Source organism: Egretta garzetta, unplaced genomic scaffold, assembly GCF_000687185.1.
Source record: "Egretta garzetta isolate BGI_Z169 unplaced genomic scaffold, ASM68718v1 scaffold130, whole genome shotgun sequence".
Lineage (NCBI taxonomy): Eukaryota > Metazoa > Chordata > Aves > Pelecaniformes > Ardeidae > Egretta > Egretta garzetta.
Window position 1 is genome coordinate 226021 of NW_009258284.1, and position 19989 is coordinate 246009.

Genomic DNA, 19989 nt, shown 5'->3' on the forward strand with positions numbered 1-19989 from the left:
CGAGGCAGCTGCAGCCCACATCTGTTTATCAGTAACTCTAAGTTAATGAGGAGCCCTATTTCCTTGTGGAGTAAAGAGGAAATGTCTGGCTGTGATTCAGAGACTGTGTTAAGACATAAATTGTGTCAAAACATGTTGTTTGGAAAAAATTAAGTGTTTGCATTTACAACTTGGCAACCCCTGCCCCTGCAATTCGCTGTTCAAAGTGAAATTCTGGCTTACTTTTCAGTTCCCTACCCCCAGGCCCCCTGTCTTCAGGCAGCTACTGTATGAACTTCAGGTGTTCACTGTGTTCAGATTGCTCACTGGGTTTGTTTATGAACAGCTGAAGAACAACAAGGTCCTTAATGAAGGTAGTATTTATTAATTCTCATCAGCAGAATGGTGGTGAGTTAGATTTATTCCCCAGAAAGTAGGAATTCTATTAAACTGTGAATGTACTGCAAACTGTCAAAAGTGAGCTAGTGACAACTAGTTCCCATGTAAATCTTGATCAGTAAGAAAATGGAGGTAACAGACTGTTACCTGAAGTAAACTGGTTAGCAGGTTGCACATCTCCCTTGCAAAGTACCTCAAATAGTGTTTAAAATGTGATTTTTTAATATTTTTTTTTCAAGCAGAATCTTCATGTCTTACATTGTTTCACTGTGATTTGTCATTTGTTTTAGTATGTTGGTGAAAGTGAACGTGCTGTACGTCAGGTATTCCAGCGTGCCAGGAATTCAGCCCCTTGTGTTATATTTTTTGATGAAGTTGATGCTTTGTGCCCTCGGAGGTCCGACCGTGAAGTGAGTCTGTCTTAAAATATCTCCATAAATAAATCATCTCAGCTGTAGCTTTTGTGGCATTGTGCTAGCAACAGAAGTACCTGGGTATTGCATTCAGTGGCTTCCAAGAAAAACAATTTGATAGGCTTTCTCATATTTGAGGAAAAATATGTTGGTCGAATTTTATAAAGCTTAATACTTTTTTTTAGTATGCATATGTAGAAAAAAAAATCCAGAGAATGTACGTATATCCACCAACTTGGCTGTGTAGAGCTGTAGGAAAAGATACATGTTTAATTTATGGCCAAATCTTGACACCAGCCAAATCCTGACACCAGTACGCAACTGTAGTGCTTGCATGAAGTATGTATTTATTTGAACAATGTGAACTGGGTCATGAAAATACTTGAGGCAGGAGCATAAGTGGAATGCATTAGACTTCAGAGCTATTCCACCTGTGAAGTTTTCCTCTGTCTTGATTTTTTTTGTTGTTGTTTTGGAATAGGAACTACCTACACCTAGGGTTAACTTTGCTTCTGGTGGGGCGGTACCGGTGCAAACTGTGAGCATGTTGAAAGGAGAGCCTCTTTGTTTTTTGTGTAGAGGAAGTACATCTGCTTTATGATACTGTACTGGTGCATGCAGTTGATGACTGAAAGAACAGATGCTTTTTTTTCAATGGATGAGTTGAGCACAGTACTGTTCAGATATTGCCATCAATGACTTTAACAGACAGACTGCTGTAGTTCAAGTTCATAGGAGAGGAGAAGTTTGATCAACTGTTTCTGAATTGTGCTTTGTCTTCCAAACCTGCATACTTCACTTCCTATGAAAGATAGCCAAGATGAAAAGTTCAGACTTGACTTCTTGGGTGTCCTGGGGTGGTGGTTCCCACAGAGCCATAAAAGAAGGTGTCCAGTACTAGGCACCACAGTAGGCATAGATGGTAGCCGAGGAGTGGGAACAAGTGGGCTTTGGCCTCGCTATATTTCACTTCTGTAGCAGCAGCAGGCAGCAGCAGCTTGGTGCCTAGAAGCTCACCCCTGCTGTTCACAACCTCCTTTAACCATGTAGAGGTACTGTCGGGGCAGGAGGCTGGTGACTTTATTACTCAGGCTGTGATAGTGGTGACAATCCTTGGGATTCATAATTGAGACTCAGGGTTGTTTGGTGTTCCCATTGGCTTTTTGAGACCTATGTGCGTTTTCACCACATACTATAGTTATCCATAAGTGCATTTATATTTTTGTATGTTTAAAATCAAACAGTAACACCTAGAACAACATTCTTGAAAATCATCCAGCAGTTTTACTGCATAATTGAACTCCAGCTCCTGTGCTTTGTTTCTCTCTCTGGCTCCCCAACTCTAGAATGAAATTCAGATTAAGCTATTGAGTTTGGTTATAGGTTGTCAGTATTATGGAGTTAACATTTAACTATGCGTAGCTCAGCTGCTGAAAGTATTAATTCAGAGGTTTAGATATTTGGAAAAATTTTTAATTTTTTTCAAAGCCTGAATATTGAGAAGTTTTGGGTGTTCTTGTTGAGATAGATGGGAGAATGATTAGTACAAATATCTATATACACTTCTTTGAGTCCTTCATCCTTAATGGGAAAGAAAAGGTTTGTCATATGTTAAAATGTGTGGTGGGTGCATAGGGGTAGAATTTGGGGTGGAAACAAGCTAAAAATACGATAGTAGAAATCCAGAATGCAGCTACATTAAAAGCGAAAAAAAGAAACTTTTTCTTTGGATAGTATTTCAGGGCAGGGAGCTAGTAGATTTTTTGTTTGTTTTGCTTTGAAATATTCACATTCCCACTGTTTCTTCAATTTTGTTGGCAAATTTCTCCTTTTAAAGTCAGGAGCCAGTGTCCGAGTAGTTAACCAGTTACTCACAGAGATGGATGGTCTGGAGAATCGTCAGCAGGTTTTCATTATGGCTGCCACAAACAGGCCAGGTAAGGACCCATAAACAAGAGAGGTCAGACACCCTTGGTTCTCTTCTGATGAATTAATCTGTTCCTTACATACTTGAATTCTATAACCTTGTTCTGTACTTAAAATTACAGTGTCTCCTCAAATCCAGACCTTTCTGATCAACTAATTTGTTCCACGTTCTTGTGACAGTGTGAGATGGAGCAACCTCTATAAAATGTGTCTTAATTAGCACCTGATACCATTGCTGTAAAATGCTTTGAAAGACCTTTGACTTAATTGGACTTTGGATTATGTCCTTGGAACATAAAAGAACTGAAACATAAATTATGTAATTTTTTTGCTACTTGCATTGATTTTTCTTTGCAAAACAACCTTATAGTTTTCTGCTGGTCTCAATATTAAGGCATCTGTCTCATTTTAAATTATTTTTCCATTTGCTTATCGTTTGCTTCCTGTGCTTCACGTTCCAAACTCTATTCCCTCAGCCTGAAGTTATTCTGCTGTTCCCTCATGTTCTGCAAGCTTTGATACTGACAGCTGTCTGCTCCCTTGCTGGCTCTTCAGTTTTTGGTAGCTTTTGTAATTCCTGCAGCATCATCTTAGTTAATAAGCTAAACACTGACATCTACTTTACAAAAATCGTGTGTATTACAACCAACTTTCTGCCCTTTTCTTTTTTTTTGGTATTATGGAGAAGTCTTGTGTTTTATGCGTGGCAAGAAACTTGTCTCTTCCTGAATTTGAACTCCCATCAGATGCTGAGAGTTAGAAGTAAAAAAATTTGTTGTCAGTATAAGAAGACACGTATGCATAAAGCTGTTGCACTTCCTTGGTTATGAGCATTTTTCGCAATATTGCAACTGAATTTAAATACAGGGTTACCAGTCTATCTTGGTAAAGCCATACTGGTGTAGGTGCCAGAATTTTGGAAAGAACCTTTGCACCTAGAGCAGGTATTTGGTAAAATTACTAATAACGACAAGTTACAGTTAGTTGTTTCATACCTGCATGTATTAAGTAAGGACAAGTTGTGTAATTCTGATGAGAAATGGCTTAACAGGGAAAAACAGTAGCATAGCTACTTTGGATATAAATTGGAAGATGAGAAAGTTAAAATATTTGACAGATTGCTTGAGTCCTGGATATCTCCATCTGAAATCACCTAAAATAGGCAACTATGAGGTGTGTTTGGTTTTTTTCCAACTGTCAAAAGATTTTTGAGGAAAATTTTCCTGTTTCCTGAATTCTTTGCACCACGTCAGACTATCAAGCTTTTTACATGGTGAAGGATGAGCAGTGGATGCTTAAATCTGTATCTGCTTGTAGAAATTCTTTGACTTAAAGTGGTAAGTTTTCCTGGCATGAGCTTGATGATTCTGACCTATGTAATCCAATGCAGGAAAGAGAATAAGGTTATACAATGTAGCACATCTATATATAGATACAGTTGGATGTACCCAGGGTGTTACTATTGGTGTCATCATGTTGCCTTAGGAAAGAGATCTCTCACTAAATTGTTGTGCTAGTGCCAGTGTTTGTACCAAGCAGCCTTATTTGTCAGTGTTTCTGAAGGGCTTCATATCTAACTCCTGATGACAGTAAACTCATCGTTCTCTCTGACTGGTAGCTTGGGGTGTGAATTCCAACACTTCTGAAGTTGAGGAGATACCCAGCTTGACTTCCTGCGGTGCCGCCTCAGGTGTACCACTCGTATACGTGGGGTGAAGACTTTTAGGGCCAGTGTGTGTATGTGACACTGTTCTCAGCTAATGACTCCTCTCGTAGAGGCAGCCAAGAGCAAGTAGTTTAGTAGCTTTACAAGGGCCAGTTTAGAGTAAATGCTGCTCAGGTGTTAATTTCAAGATATGAGTACTTGTGTGTGGCAGGTTTGTCCTAATTCCCAGCTTTGCTGGATTTAGATTTACGCTAATTCAGTACTTGCTTATGGGTCTCATTTTCATGCCTATATGAAATAGGTATCTGTGCAATTGTTAATCCATCCCTTTATAAGCCTTATGCTGGATGCAATTTTACCATTATGTTGGTATAAAGTACCGTGGGAATGCTTTGGGGATTTTTTTTTTTTTTTTTCAGTTTTAAAAAGTTACCGTTGCCTTGTTCAGCTGCAGTGGTAGATGTACTGTTTTACTATACCAGAATAGTTAAAATTACAAAACTTTCCTGAGTAATGAGGGTTGAACTAATATTTGAGGGAAGCTGGGGAATTTGTAAGGCATGAACTCAGTGGTGTGTTACTAGACAATGACATTGATGAAAAAAGCAAATCTGAGGTAAAAATGCCAAATCTAAAGAAAACGCAAAGGAGGGATAACAAATATAATCATCAAATTGAAGGGTATAAATATATCTTCAAATTCTTTGTATAATTCTTAATTATATCTCGATAAAGGAGTTGTTTTGCCAACACGATAAAATATTTTTTTCTGAATGGCAAAGCTTGGCACATCCAGCTTTTGCTAGAGGAGGCAATTGTCTATGCAGTTTGGATAAGATTGATGTCTTGCTTCAGAAGGATATCAGCTGTGTGTACGAATAACACTTTAGATAGGTTTAAACTACAAACTTTTGCTGCGATATCTGCGTTTGTATGTGTGAAGAAATATTGTTTCCAATTGATGCAGCTTTTATTAGAACAACTTCTACTGAAATTATGGTTAAACTGGAGAAATTGATTTTTCTCTTGTGTAGTTTATTCACCGTTTATGGGGTTTAGGAAGAGGCAGGCGTTCACCAAATTCAATTTTGTTAGTATGGTCTATGTACTTAATAGGAGCACACTGCAGGTAGAGAACAGTAAAGTCTGTGCTAGTAAAGCACTCTTACCACCCTAAGGACGAAATCTCCAAGCAGAAACCTCTAGGAGAACCATAGCTTATACTGGCTAATATATTTGAATTATTCCTGCAGACAGTAAGAGTTGTGGTGCCTGAAAAGCTCTTTTGCGTATAAGTCTGACATTTGTATGAAAGAATTTTCTGTCCTAGTTATGTTGAATAGAGGTGCTGGGGGTTGTGTAATGTAAATAATACATGTGCCCCAGCAGAACTTCCTGAAGCCTTCCACGGGGCAAGTATTATGAAGTGTGCTATCTCATCTTTTTTAATCCATGTTAGTATAATTTAATAGGAGAGAAAATGGCTTCTCTTCTAGCATGTCTGTATGTGTAGTAGCTTTTATAGTTGGCTGCTGTTACTGCTCATGACTATTGGTGTATGTTGTTGGCATTGTAGTTGCAGAGACCATGGTGCCAAAAGAAGAGTCTTCTCATTAAAATATTAATATTATTACTATTATTATTATAAAGAATAATAGTACTATCAGTAGGGTAGCAGTGGCTCAACCAGTTTTGGCATCAAGGTATGTTCCTGGCACAGTTGATCCAGTGAGGTGTTAGCACGTGTGACAAGGTATTTTTGTGAAATGGTGGTGTTTTATGTACCCTGTGGCTGAAGACTGCCAAATTCTTTTTTTATAATAGCCTTTAAGGACTTAGAACACTGTAATTCCCCTTTTGCCAAAAGGGCAGGCACAATAGATTGGTTCCTTTGTTTATCATATGCAGTCTGCATGTGGTAATTCTTATTCTGGCACTGCTGAAATAAGCCTTTGATCTGCCCTTAAAAGTAGGATGTTTGAATGTGTTTTGCACTTACTCAGTGACTTTGAAAGTCCTCTGTAGATCTTTCTTGACTACTGCTAAATCAGCAGGGATGCAGTATTCCCAACTCAATCTCTTTCCACCTAAATGCAGAACCAATGTCTAACTTTGTCTGAAGAGGATTAAACTTTTAAAGCACTCAGTGTCATTAAAAAGAGAGAGAGGGGAGGCGGAAAAAAAAAAAAAAGACAGAAATGCCATGTCCTGTTAGAAACTTTATGGGTCAAAATCATTACGTTCATTTTCAGTCTGCTTCCTTCGCCAAATCTGGACTGAATACTTACAAAACCATCAATCACCACTGTTAACTGAAGTCTGTAATTTCCCACAATTTTCTAGTTACCAGTGTGAGTTTCAGTTTTGGATACTGCTGCTTTCTGCTCTTTTTTTACTTCCTCAGGCTTTGAACATTTATAAACTCTTTAGAGAAATGCTGACCAAGGCATCAGCAGCATTTACCATGGGATCTAAGGAATTGTGTGTAGCCTGAGGAAACAGAAAAGAAATCAGTGAAATGCCACAAACTGATAGTGATTTCAGTTTGACGTAAATTGTGATGTTGTCTTTGCTTTTATCCATGGTCTTCTTCTCTAGCTTTTTAAAATTCTTGCAGATTTCCCATTGTACTTAGAGCATGGCCCTAGTTTCAGTGTGTTCTATTTTTCTTTATCAAGTTTTTGTTAGTTTTCTAGAGTTATTCACCTGAACCACATGTTTTGAAACACAGAAAAAAAATAATCTTCAGTCTCTGACAATAATTACAGTTTTGGTTTGGGTTTTTTGTTTGTTATGTTTATACCTGTTTATACATGTTGCTGAATTAAAGGCAAGATAAGATCTAAGAAAAGCACCTAATATGTGAGGCATGGAACAACTTCTTTCATCATAGTTCTAACTCACACAAAGTATATTTCTGCATTTCACCAGCCCTTGAATGTCACATATCTTTCACAGTAACTTTAGTGGAGTTTGTTTGCTGTGTGGAAGCAAAGTTATTAACTGGAGTGTTCATCTGGAGTCTTGGAAAACCTTTTAGGGCTTCTGAGGCTACATTCCAGAACATCACAGATGTGAGGACCTAGATCTTGTATACTTCAAATACCATTTTTAAAGCTGTAGTGAGTATAGGAGAGAAGTTTGATGGGCTCAGCACAATAGTCTTTGTTGCTGGTATGCACTGAGCTTTCGTAAATGTTAACTCTTGTACAGTTGAGATAAGACATGAATAATCAACTGGAAATGAGGGTAAGAGTAATAGATATCATTACAGAACAATAGAATGTCACATTATAGGGATGTATGCAAAGATATTTTCAATAGAATTTAATGAAGAGGATATAATTTTACAGTAGTTCAGAGAGCAGTGTAACAAACTGAAATGGTACATAATTCTCTAGAGGCAAGTGGCTGTTTTAACCTTTAAAAACAAAGCAAGGAATGGATGTACTCTAAATGATGTCTTATGCAATTTTGCCAAATTATTTGGAAAATGGTACTACTGTCTTCTAAGGACATAGTCAACACCATTGACTATATCAGAAAACCAAGACAAACTTAACTAGACTTTTCTCTTAACAGAGGTATATTCTCTCCATGAGAACTGCTTGGAAAAGAAGTGGTGTGTATTACCACATTTCCATGTTTCGCTTTCAACCTTGAGAGATAATAATAGGCTTTGAAAGAGGTATCTACGATAACTACCTTAATTTCATCAAAATGCTAAATGTACCTAAACTATCTGTTTAGATAAGTTTCAAGATAATAGATAGGGAGAGAACATCATGATTTATCAGGATGGAATGCTTTGAGATTCCTAAAAGGGGAGCATTATTCAGTTCTGTGAACAGATATGAAGTGCATCTAATGAGTGAGTTTGACCAATGAGTAAATACTAATTTCTGTGTTATGTGACTCAAATTTTCAAGCACTTCAGGCTCAGGCCTGAAGCAGCAGAGTGAAGTGAATTGACTCATAAGGAGACGGGGAGTGTAGATCTGCGTTTTAAACTTCAGTATGGTCTCCTCATTGCAAACCACCATCACTTCAGCTTATTGAGTTAGCATGAGTTGTGGTAACTCTTTGAATATGGGCAATGTAATCATTTACATACAAATGGATGAATGGATCTTTAGACTGGATTGCTAATTTTGTGTTGTTGGACAAACAGGTGACGAGTACCATGTTCTCAGCATGCAAAATGGAAACAGTCTTTTCCATATCAAGGTTAATATTTTTAAAGAGGTTTTCAAACTTTAGAATGGGGAAGTTATCAAGTGCATGGTGTTGTAATGCAATCCCTATTGAGAGTATTTGTTTTGATGTTTATAATTGATCTGTTGAGCGAACTTAGTCATCTCATCTTAATAATATGGCAAGTCTTCCGTCTATAGAGGCACAAAAACAGGAAAGTGCACTTGTGCTAAAAGCAAGATAAAGTACCATATGGCCCTGTGCACAGACTTAAAAGATAGATGTTTCTGTGTAGGCCTGCCATGGCAGGGATCCTGTTTAACCCTTGTTTCATCTGGTCTGGATTAACATAATACATGAAGTTCTTCCTTTTTTTCCTCACCATTCTTGTCGCATTCACAATAGCTGGTATTTGCTCACATAGATGCCTCTGGCCATGACTGCTGTATCTTGGAAAAAAAATTTGCTTTTGTCCAAGAAAAAGACAGTGAAACAACGTATGCATCTCATTCTACTTTTTGTCCTTTAAGCATAGGTGAGAGAGTAACTTGAACAAAACTGTGTATCTGTAAAAAGTGAATCAAGACAATGTTGTGGTAGGATCAGGTAGCTGGAGTCTTGACAGAGTTAAGCAAACTTTTCTTTAGCAAAAAAGGGATAGCTGTGCTTCCATGCTACTGTTCTGAGGTTTGGGGGGCTTGTTTTTGTTTTGTTTTCTACTAAACATCTGTACAGTAAGGATTAACAGCTTAACTTTTCCCAGACCTTCACCTTTAATATATAATAATGCATGTAGTTTGTCTGTTAGCCACATTCTGTCAAGAGGATGTAGTGATTATAAGGATGTTGACAGCTTCATCTGGAGTCCTTGATAGTTTCCAGCTTAAGACTTAAGTGTAACTTTCAACTGTTACTTTTGGACAAGGTTCTTGCAATAGCTATCTAACACATCTATAGAATTGTCAGACTTCAAAAAAGTCTGTTTCACTGAAAGGACAATTTTCTTTATATCTTCTGTGGGTGCTTTTGTGGCTTCACTGTTCTCATTTCTGTTCACGTGTACGATATGGATTATTAGAATCCCTTGGTGAAATAGAGCAAGTAATACCATCATGGTTTCTGGTAGATGGGGCACCACGAAACATTTAGAAACATCATCCAGGCAGTTTATGCTGAAATATGGACAGGAATTGAGGTCTTTCCCAGGTTATATGGCTGGTTTGTATCTGTTGTTATATCAACAGTCCATAGTATTTATATCCTGACTTACTGTTTGTGGATATTCAGTATTGAAGCCTGTGGTCCTAAAAGGCTGCTAGACGTTTCTGTAACATTTAAGTTCTGAATGGTTTTCCAGAAACATTTGTGATGCTTTTGGTTTCCTACTTTTCCACACATAATAAAATTTGGAGTTTTGGAAGAACTCTTCCTGGGAGACAAATTCTGTACTTTGCAGCTGTATTTTGTGTTTTCAGGAGTTTCCTATTTTACCAGTCAGTAAATGAGTAAGTAGTAGAAATGCAATGACCAGTGAAATTAAGTTTGCATATGGGTGCTTACGATTGGCCCTGTGTACTTGTTGTTCTTAATTTATCACTGTGCCTTTCAAGCAGATTCGCAGTGGTTAATATGGGTAAAGTTCCTTCCAACAAACAAACTTGGAAGCATTTTTTCCCCTTGTTTTGAATTAATGTGGAATTCCTCACTTGACCATGCTAGGTATGACAGTAAGAATGTTCGAGTACTGTATTGCCAAAGACAGAGTTGTCTTCATCTGTGAAGAGATGAAGCTGGTATTTATGAGCTATCGTTGAGCAGATGTGGCTTAACTGTACTAGGTAACAGGGGCTCCTACTTGACGGAGATGAAACTATTTCAGTCAGCTATTTCAATGGTCAGAGATTCACATCATGGCACAAATGCTTCTTTGAATCTAGGTACAAGTATGCATATATTCCTCCTCATGTGTACACTTTCCTAAGGGTGTATCTCATCTCTAGGTAATTTTTTCTTTTTTTTTCTTTTTTTTTTTCCCCCTCCCTAAGATATAATTGACCCAGCTATCCTGCGTCCTGGTAGACTGGATAAAACGCTTTATGTGGGTTTGCCACCACCTGAAGATCGACTTGCTATTTTAAAGACCATCACCAAAGTGAGTATTTGAAAATAAATCCTTATCTTGAAGCTTGTTGGAATATAAATTATATTTTACAGAGTATTGCAGGATCCTGTCTCATAAAACCCATGATGCCATAAAAACAAACCATCAGCCACATCTGCTGTTAAATTTGCTCCGAGACTGTAAGGGGTTGATAAATCTTGTACGGCAAACCTGTTAAACATAGAAACTGCTGCCTTTATAGTCACAGTTTGAATAGATTTAATTAAAAGATTCCTGTCTGTGTGAGTAATGGGCCTAGAAGTGTTTTGTAAGCTTTTTTGGGGGGGGGTTCCACACATTCACCAAAATGATTCACTAGCTCCAGCTGTATTTGCTCAACAGTAATTATGACATTTAATTGCCTTTAGGATTAAAGGAAGCTTGTGATGATAGAGAGTGTAGGTCATAGTAAATGTGAAAGATACCTGCCTCCATAGGTCCTCCCTGTGGTTAATGGCACAATCTGACACTTCAGATATTTGGATTATAGAATTCTATTTGAATATTTCTCTAAGTGTGGTACAGCAGTAATCAAGGCCTTAAAGAAAGAACACACAAAGTGTTATGAATTACTTTGATATTTCCTACTTTTTCCAGTAGATCAGCATTGATTGTTAAGAGCAGGTGTCCTATCAGATTTTTTTTTGAGCTGCAAAGGAGACCAAGTCTTCACTATAGAGAAAAGATAGCGCTGTATTATGAAAAGTGTGGCAAAAAATATTTAGCAAATTTGTAAAAGAGATAATTCACTCTTGCATAAGCATAAAGTTGTGGTGTAGGCAATAGTTAATCCCATAGGAGAACTCGGAAAGTGAGGATTCATTCAAGCATGTCCTTTCATGCCAAAATAGTTGTTCAAGTCAGGCTCTCATTACAAGTTCAGGATGTTAGACTTTCCTTCATTTGTTCTATGCATTACTTCATAGAAAAAAAAAAAAGTAAGTATGCCCCCATTTGCTATTAGCAGTAGATCAGTTTATGGTTCCTAGTTTTTATAAAAATATTTCAATTAAAACTTTTTACAATCCTATTCTTGAAGGTGGTTGTCTTTTAGAAGACCTATGGAGAATCTCAGTGTAACATCCATGAATCATTTTTCAAACATACCGTAAGGAATTATATCTTTTATTTTAACAATTTATTTTTAAAGATAATTCAAAGTGTTCTTTAAAAATTGGGCTTATATGATTGTTCTGACTTAATACAAACAACCTTCTTCTGGAGGAAATGGGTAGTAAGGGTCAGTAACTAGACTGTCTAAACAGAGCAGAAGGATTTTGGTACAGAGTTTACATCTGCTCTGTTTTTTAAAATACAGGCGTTGAGCCTTGCTTGCCCTAATTTTTGCTAGAGAATATTTGGAGATTTGTAACTGTCTCAAGTGCTCTCACTGTAATTAGTGGTGTAGGAAAATAGTGCAGCAAAGCTTGGTGCAAGACTTCATGGGAGTGGAAGGTGGTATTAAACAAAACTGATTTATCTCGCGCTCTCACAGATTTCACTCGCTCTCACAGCCACACACAGTCACCAAGATGCTTGCAGCCAAGTGGTAGGGCCAGGATCATTTGTGTGCAACACCAAGGATAAGGAACTCTGTGCTGAGTCCTCACTTCATCTCTTGGCTTCCTCTTTATGGGCGATGGTTGTCAGAGAGAACCATTTTCCAGATTTCCCTTAAGAATCAAACAGTTCAGAATTGTGCTTACTTCAGCTGCCATAAATGTTGGGCAAGGTTGCCGAAATATGTCTTTGCTCCCTCCTTCTGGGAATCTTTGTGGCTATAGTCTGTCTTCCTGTTGGGATAACACCAAGAGGAGTGGCACATGTGATGTAACCTTGTTGTCATCCTGTTATCAGAGCTTATTTGTCTTCTGCTGACAAACCAACTTTGTTGTGGCCTTATCTGATTATGGGCTTTCTTGTGATACAAGCAACGCATTGCATAGTGTTTACCAGCTTGGTTCCTGTGGATCCTGTCCTTGGTTATCAGGGCATGTTATTTTTGGAATGCCAGATACTTGCATGCATACTGAATTCATACGAGTCCTAATATTTTGGTTACAAACCTTTGTAGTGAATGAGGTGGTATTTAATGAATTCTTTTTCTCAGCTCTTAGTTAAGACACCAGCAGAAATGAGATGCAAACACTCTCTGAATGAGTCTTCCTCACACGTTTCCACGTTCATTTAATGAGGAGGCTGGTGCTGTTCTCACTTTACTACTTCTGCAGTCACCAGAGTTCTCAAAAAGCTAGGCAAATATTTTTATTTCTAGTGTTAAGAACAAGAAATAGGTTGTTATTTTCTTTAAAAATATATAGGAGTTATCTGGAAAAAGAATATGGAATATGGAGAGAGGAAAAGATGTTAAATTAATTGAAATACCTTGGGTTTTGTCAGACTTCATCCATGCGTTTTAGGTAAGGAAATTTGAAAAATCCATGTACAGGAACGCTTGCTTAAATATATGCTCAGGCCTAGATAAAGCAAAATTTTTGGTGCAGATGTAAGTGGCTTCTGGGTGACGGTATGCACTCCCAGAAATCCCTGAGGAATACATGCACAGAATGTGAAAACAGAATTGCTGCTAAGGGGGAAAACTTGGATGCTTATGAAGGCAGCATGAGAAGCAGGAAAGGGAGTTAGGGGGAAGAATAGGTTGTAAGGAAGACAGACAGCCTGGATGTGGGTCGAAGCTTTGTTGTGAAAGACTTTTATTTCAGTTAACTTGTACAAATCAGTCATTTTCAAATTGCATATTAGTTATGCAAGAGAAGCATGTCTTCGCATGTTGAAGTTACGAGTGTGTGTATATTCCTGCAAGCCGTATCAGCCTCCCTGGTGCACGTACTGCTGAGCTTGTCTCCAGAGCAGGCAGATCATCCCACCTGTGTTGGGTGAAATGCCCAACCTGTGTTGCTACTGAAAGCAATAGGTGAAACATTTCTTGTTAGCAGAGAAGGTGTCTCTCTGGCTTGCAGTCTCATACAACAATTACTGAAAGTATTCCATATGAAATTACACGAGGCTTCCTTGTTTCCAGGTTAAAGTCTCTCCTTTCAAGATGCTTCAAAATCAGGCTGTTCCTTTGTCTGTTTGTTGGGTTTTTTTCCCCCCTATCTAACTGGTATTCTATCGAAGACTCGTTCACGATTGCTCCCCTACTCTCTCTGCCTAGTCCTTGACAATTCTACTGTCTGTTAGGTATTCAAGGGCTTTAACTTGCTAGTTACTATACATTTTATTTTTTCTCTTGAAGGTATTATAGGTATGTGGTCTATTAGTTCACCTGAAGAAGTCAGAAAAGAACTGTATGAACCTGTGCATTTCTGTCAAATTATTTTCTGGCAGAATTATATAAATGGTATAAAAAAAGTGTCCTTTCATGTCTAAACTCAGGCGTTGCTTGATACTTGTAGGCACCTAGAATCTCTGTACTACCATGATACTGCTTTACTGTTGTCTGAGGGAGACTTCCATGCTTACACCATTTGAAAATGTTGTTGGCTGGTTTCAAGTGTAGTTTATAATGTTCAATGGTGTTTCCTGACTGATGAAACTTAATCACTTCAGGGATGGGAAGTTTAAAACAAAAACAAACAAACAAACAAAAACCCCAGGGGTTTCTTATCTTCTTTTTATTATCTAAACTCCTTTAGGGTGGTACCCGGCCTCCACTAGATACTGATGTAAACCTTGAAGAAATTGCGTACAGTCAACATTGTGATTGTTATACGTGAGTAGCTTCCAGTTCTGACTTTAATATTTAATGTACAGTGCCAACAGTCCTCTGGTGCGTGGTAATGTGTGTTATGTTGTTGTTATTAAGAGGATCTCTTAACTTTCAGGGTTTGTAAGCCTTTTCCCTTATGCTATTTTTCTTGCATTCACTTGTGCTTTTTCCCAAGGAGTTCGCAGGAATATATCGGTGCTAGTGTCTTTTTCATCTGGAATAGTCCTCTTCATGTTGCAAATGCAGATCAGTAGAGGCCTCTTGGCTTTGCTTTGTTTTATTTTGTAATTCTTGCATAATCCGAGGACAGAAGAGCCCTCTGAGTTGTGAACCCATACACAATGATGATGAAAGCAAATTGGTTAAACAACCGTAACCAACTTGTTTTGTCACACAGTTGAAAGCAATGTGTTTGATCAAGTAATGAGGGCCTATTTCAATTTGTGCTTTGGGAATACCAAGGTGTGTTTTTTAGGAAAGCTTGATAGCTGTATCTGTCAGAATAATTTGCAATTGTGTTCTACAAACCTTCAAAAAGCTTTCATCTATTAAATGATTTATTAATAGTGATTTTCTGGAATTCACAGAAGATAAAGTTTATGATGTGCTGCTTGTCACAGTATTAGTTTTGAATCTTAGAAATGGAGGCTATTGCCAGTAACGAGTTTTAGTTTGTCATTGTTTCATACTTGGGAAAGATGAGTGCTTTTTCTTTCTCTGCCCCTTTTGCTCACTGTCATTTTTGGGCGGGGGAGGGGGGGGAGTGTGGGTTTTGGGGTCGGGTTTTTTGTTTTGTTTTGTTGTGTTTGGGTTGGTTTGTGTTTTGGTTTTTTGTTTGTGGGGATTTTTGCTTGTTTGGTTTTTTGTTATTTTAAAAATAGTGGTATTCCTAGCATCCCCAGATGAAGCATGGAGAGTTAATTGTGAAAATTTTCTTTGGTTCAATGACTTGAACTTTTCACAAGTCTTCAAACTGGTACAACAGCTGGAAACTGGAAACAAATATTTAGATATATTTAGAATGATCTGACCATGCTTTGTGGATACTCTTATTTTAAAAGTATGTGCAATTAACTGTTGATCCAGCTTCGAGCAAGGCAATAATGGGTGATTCCATTTGAATCTTTCATAAGACTGATACAAAAAGAAATGTATCATATCCCCACCAAGTGACACAATATTAATTAATCCTTTGGCATTTTCAAGGATGCTGGGTGGGGTTTTTGCCTCTTCCCTTGCTTCTCATTTATTTGATCTTAATCTGTGGCTACAATTATGGATGTGATTCCATAATAAAGGTTGCAGCACTGGGTAGTCCTTGGACCTCTTTCCAATGTTCTTAAGATGAACCTTTATGACAGCACAACCAGGCTCTTACCATCACTTGTAGCGTCTTGCATTTCTATATGCCATCAGCAAAAGGCAGAGAAATTTATCCTAAAAATAACCCATTCTCTTTGTGTCTATGGTAGAGGGGCAGACCTTTCCGCTCTAGTGCGTGAGGCTTCAATTTGCGCATTGAGACAGGAGATGGCCCTGCAGAATACTAAAAGCAAGAAAGGTAAGAAAGCTTTACAAAAATCTTAACTGAACAGCGAGCAGATAAATGGAATGTAAAGTTTTAAGGTAGTTCACGACAAGCATAAAGGTGTGCGCTTAATACATGATGGATGACTTCTGAGCCAAACAAAAATTAAGTCAGATTTGTTTCAAGAACACATAAGCATCTTTGGACTAGATGCAAAAAACAGTTACGCTTGGAGGTTCAGCATAAATTTTCTTTCTAAAAGAATCGAACCTTGTAACCTTAAAGAAAAGTTTGCGTTAAATGATCGTATAAACTGACAATTTGTATACTAGATGGAATACATCTTTGCCAAACTTCCATATCGCTATCAAAACTAATTATACTGATTTATTTGCAGATTTGAGTATAGTTGTAACTGCACATACTGATCACATACCTTTGGCACGCAATTGTATTGTGTAACTGAATACATGCATCTAGTAGTAATGGTGCCAGGAAAAATCTGAGTGCTGTTTTTTATCTTGGGCGTTTAGCTCATCGGTGGCTCTTGCCAGGACTTTCACAGAAAGTTACAGATTGTTTGAAGTACAATGTCTGCCCTTTCCAGGGCTCTCTGCACTTTTAAGTTGTATTTTCCTGGTTTTTAATTTCTTTTTTCTGTGCAGATAGGAAAATGTAATTGGAAATTGAAACTCTTACATAAAATGTGTGCATCTACATTTTTTTCCCAGTAATTTAATTTATTATTTTACCCTTAAGTCAAAACGCAAAGCTAAGATGGAATTGTGACTTTTTAGATGACAATCCTTGGAAAACATATTAGGCTTTCATTATGCACGATGGAATTTTAATGGCTTTGAATCATTCTTTTTGATCTGGTACATATCCAGTCTCATCTGGTTTTTAACAACAGCAGGTTAAGAAAGCAGAATGTTTGTATTCTTGTTTTGAGGGAGCTAGCATGTTCTTTTAGAGGGGGGGGAAAAAAGAAACAAACTATAAAAACTTTCATACAACAGATGAAAATTTCTGAATTTATCCTGTTTGTTTTTGTAATTATCTAGAATACAGCAGGCTTGATCAAAGATGTTAATCACTTGAATTCAGCCTTCACATTTAGGATTGCAGCCTAAGCATTTACTGTATGGATGGGCTGGCAGCCAGCAAGTCCATAATATATGTGTAGCTTGATTTCCATGTTGATAGCAGCTGCTTGTTGGGGGTGTCCTTGGATTTGGGCTTCCATGATGTCAGCCCTGGCTGGTATGAAAGTGTGTAAGGTGGTTTCCAATCTGACGCCTTGCTCATTTATATATTAAAGAGTAGTGTGTGTACACAGACTGGAGAATGTCTTCCTTCAGTGTTACCACAGGACATGCACAACTGACTCCCCTCCCAGGCTCTCTATGTGACTGTAGATGGGTGCTGTGTGTCCTTGGCAGTCAGTACCTTGCAATCACCTGCCTGAGCTGAGGGCTGTTCCTTTCTATCTTGTAGAAACTCCAGTGCAACTTTCTTGTTATACCTGATGGTTTCCCTCTGGAATAAATTCAGGGATGTGGGGGTTTTTAATGCTTAGTAGTGATTTGCTTGAAGGGACTTTTCTTCTACTGAAAGGTATCTTCTTTGTGGTAGAAGAATCCATAAATTCTGCTTCCAACTTTTTTAACAGTCCTGGCAGAGCTGATCATGTGAGTCATTGCAGTCTGGGCGTTGCCAGATAGTGCAGCTTGGCCGGGGGCGGGGGGGGGAGAAAGAGTGGGCAGACTTTCAGTTTTATCAAATACCTCTGGAGTTCCTTATCATTGGCCCAGCATTTGACTGCCCAGAAGAGTTCCACTTCTGGCTCCCTTTTCCAAACCACTGTTGAAGATGCTGAATAAAACTGCTTTCAGCACCAATACCAGAGTGGGACCCCACTGCTGCCTGTTCCCTGTCCTGAAAAGTGACCATTAAACCTTATGCTCTATTCATATCCCTTAATCATCTTTCAGTCCACTAAAGGATCTTTCTTATGATTCTTTGGAGTTTACCAGTCCTCTGGTGGCTATAACAACAGGTTACAAGATTTGGCCAGCACTTCATAGTTTCATAGAGAAGTTCCTTCAGAACCTTTGGGTAAACACTACCTGGTCCTGGTGACTTACTGTTAACATCCTAACTGACCTATTTTAGTGTAATACTTTTATATTTACTTCAAATTGATCTAGTTACAAAGAATGCATAGGGTATGAGAATCTCTTGACATTTTCAGCTACAAAGACAAATGCAGAGAATTCATTGACCTTCTAAACTAGACCTTATTCCTGACTGTCCCTTTTTGTATATTAATTTTTTTTTTAAAGATAGATAGCCAGTGACCCCACATCACCTGCATAGTCCATAAAGCTGATCTTAAGCAAAGAGCCTGAGACTTCCTGTTACAGCAGTTAAGAACAAGTGTGGTTTAACAAGTGAGATTAAAGTTTTGTATCTTTGTGGTTGAATTTGAAAAGCAAGACTGGGTCCTTGTTTGATAGTTTCAAATTACAGAGGAAAGGGAACCAGCTATCCTTTGCTCATCTATGTAAATAGGAAACAAAACAATTTCATATTTGAAGTTTTTAAGTACTTAGTCTTATTTTAAAAAGACTATACCTGTTGATATATTTCATTATCTTATTAACTTTATCTTGATAAATTGTTTTAATAAAACATTCATACCTACTTATTCAGACAATGTGGTTTTGTCATCAGAAATCAAAGCAAACAATGTTAATGCAAGTAGCCAAGGTATAGATTACTGCCAGCTAAATTCTCCACCATATCAAGCATTGTGCTTCCTTTTACTGTGCAATGAACATGAAGTACCTAACTGACTTTCAGTGAGAGATAAAATACTTTACACCTAGCAGTAGGTAAAAGCATGCTTATACCTAGCCATAGCTAACTAACTCTTAAATTACTATCATAGACTGTTTCACCTTGATGAGTTCTGGTAGCAGTGTCCTTAGTGATACTGATCTTTCCAGCTGATTAATGCCATTTTCTCCTTTCCCTTTCCTTCCTCCCTATAGTTGAGGCTATATATAGTTTCACAATTTGATTAAAAAGTTACAGGCTTAAGAACAAGTGAAAGCAAAATTAAGTTCTCATAGCTTCATTTTATTATTTTATGGAGTTTTGATGACTCATCCTTAAAGTAATTTGGCTTCTGTGAAAGACCCAAGTTGAACTGTTGTTTTGTTTCTGTACATAGTGCTTCCTTGGGGAAGTAAGTTAAAACACAGATATTTTAAATTTACTTCTTCATTTATAGTGGTATAACTTTATATGGTAATGGCAATCTTGAATAAGAGCTTCAGAGAACTACCACAAGGAAGAGCAGCAAGGTTGTATGTTTAGTTCAGTGAACTTTACCCTTTACCTTTATATCAAGTAATAATATCTGTAGACTATTTGATCTTCCAGTTTATATCTTAAAACAAGTTCTCATCTTTAATTTAGTGCCTTCAATCTGCTTTGTAGTCTTCTGCTATATCAGCAGAATGTTTTTGTTAAACTCAGACATTAAATACATTAATGAAGAATCTTATTAACTGTTTTTTCATGTTGGCACATCCCATTTTATACTGCAAAGATGTATGCAAAGGTAGTGGCAGTACATGTCTGTGGAAGCAAAAAGCGTCAATGAAATACATAAAAATGCACCAAATTGACTCTGAAGACCTACTTTTATGTACCTCTATCATACCTGATACCTGTGCATAATGTTAGCATTGTAATTAATCTGTATAGTAATGGTATCCTGGGATTCTTAAGTCCTGATTAAACAAGGTATTTGCTTGTGAGAGCAGAGGAATCCATTATTCATTTGAGGTTTGCTTATGATCTAGCATACTAAAAAAAAAAAGCCTGTTCAAAGGTTACAATTAGGAATAATCACCATGGATAGTTTCATTATGGTCAAAAAGGGGATTTACATAAACTTAAAGACAGGAAGTTGAAAAA

At 37.6% G+C, this 19989-nt stretch overlaps 1 protein-coding gene across 4 annotated transcripts in view; it reads left to right on the forward strand.

Moving 5' to 3' along the window:
• NVL (nuclear VCP like) overlaps positions 1–19989 on the forward strand; it is a 46975-nt gene that overhangs the window by 18559 nt on the left and 8427 nt on the right. For all 4 annotated transcript variants that reach the window (XM_035892409.1, XM_035892423.1, XM_009637053.2 and 1 more), the window contains exons 17-21: positions 669–788; positions 2629–2728; positions 10623–10729; positions 14398–14474; positions 15944–16032. In XM_035892409.1, coding sequence (XP_035748302.1) covers positions 669–788; positions 2629–2728; positions 10623–10729; positions 14398–14474; positions 15944–16032 — 493 coding nt within the window. The remainder of the gene's footprint in view (positions 1–668; positions 789–2628; positions 2729–10622; positions 10730–14397; positions 14475–15943; positions 16033–19989) is intronic.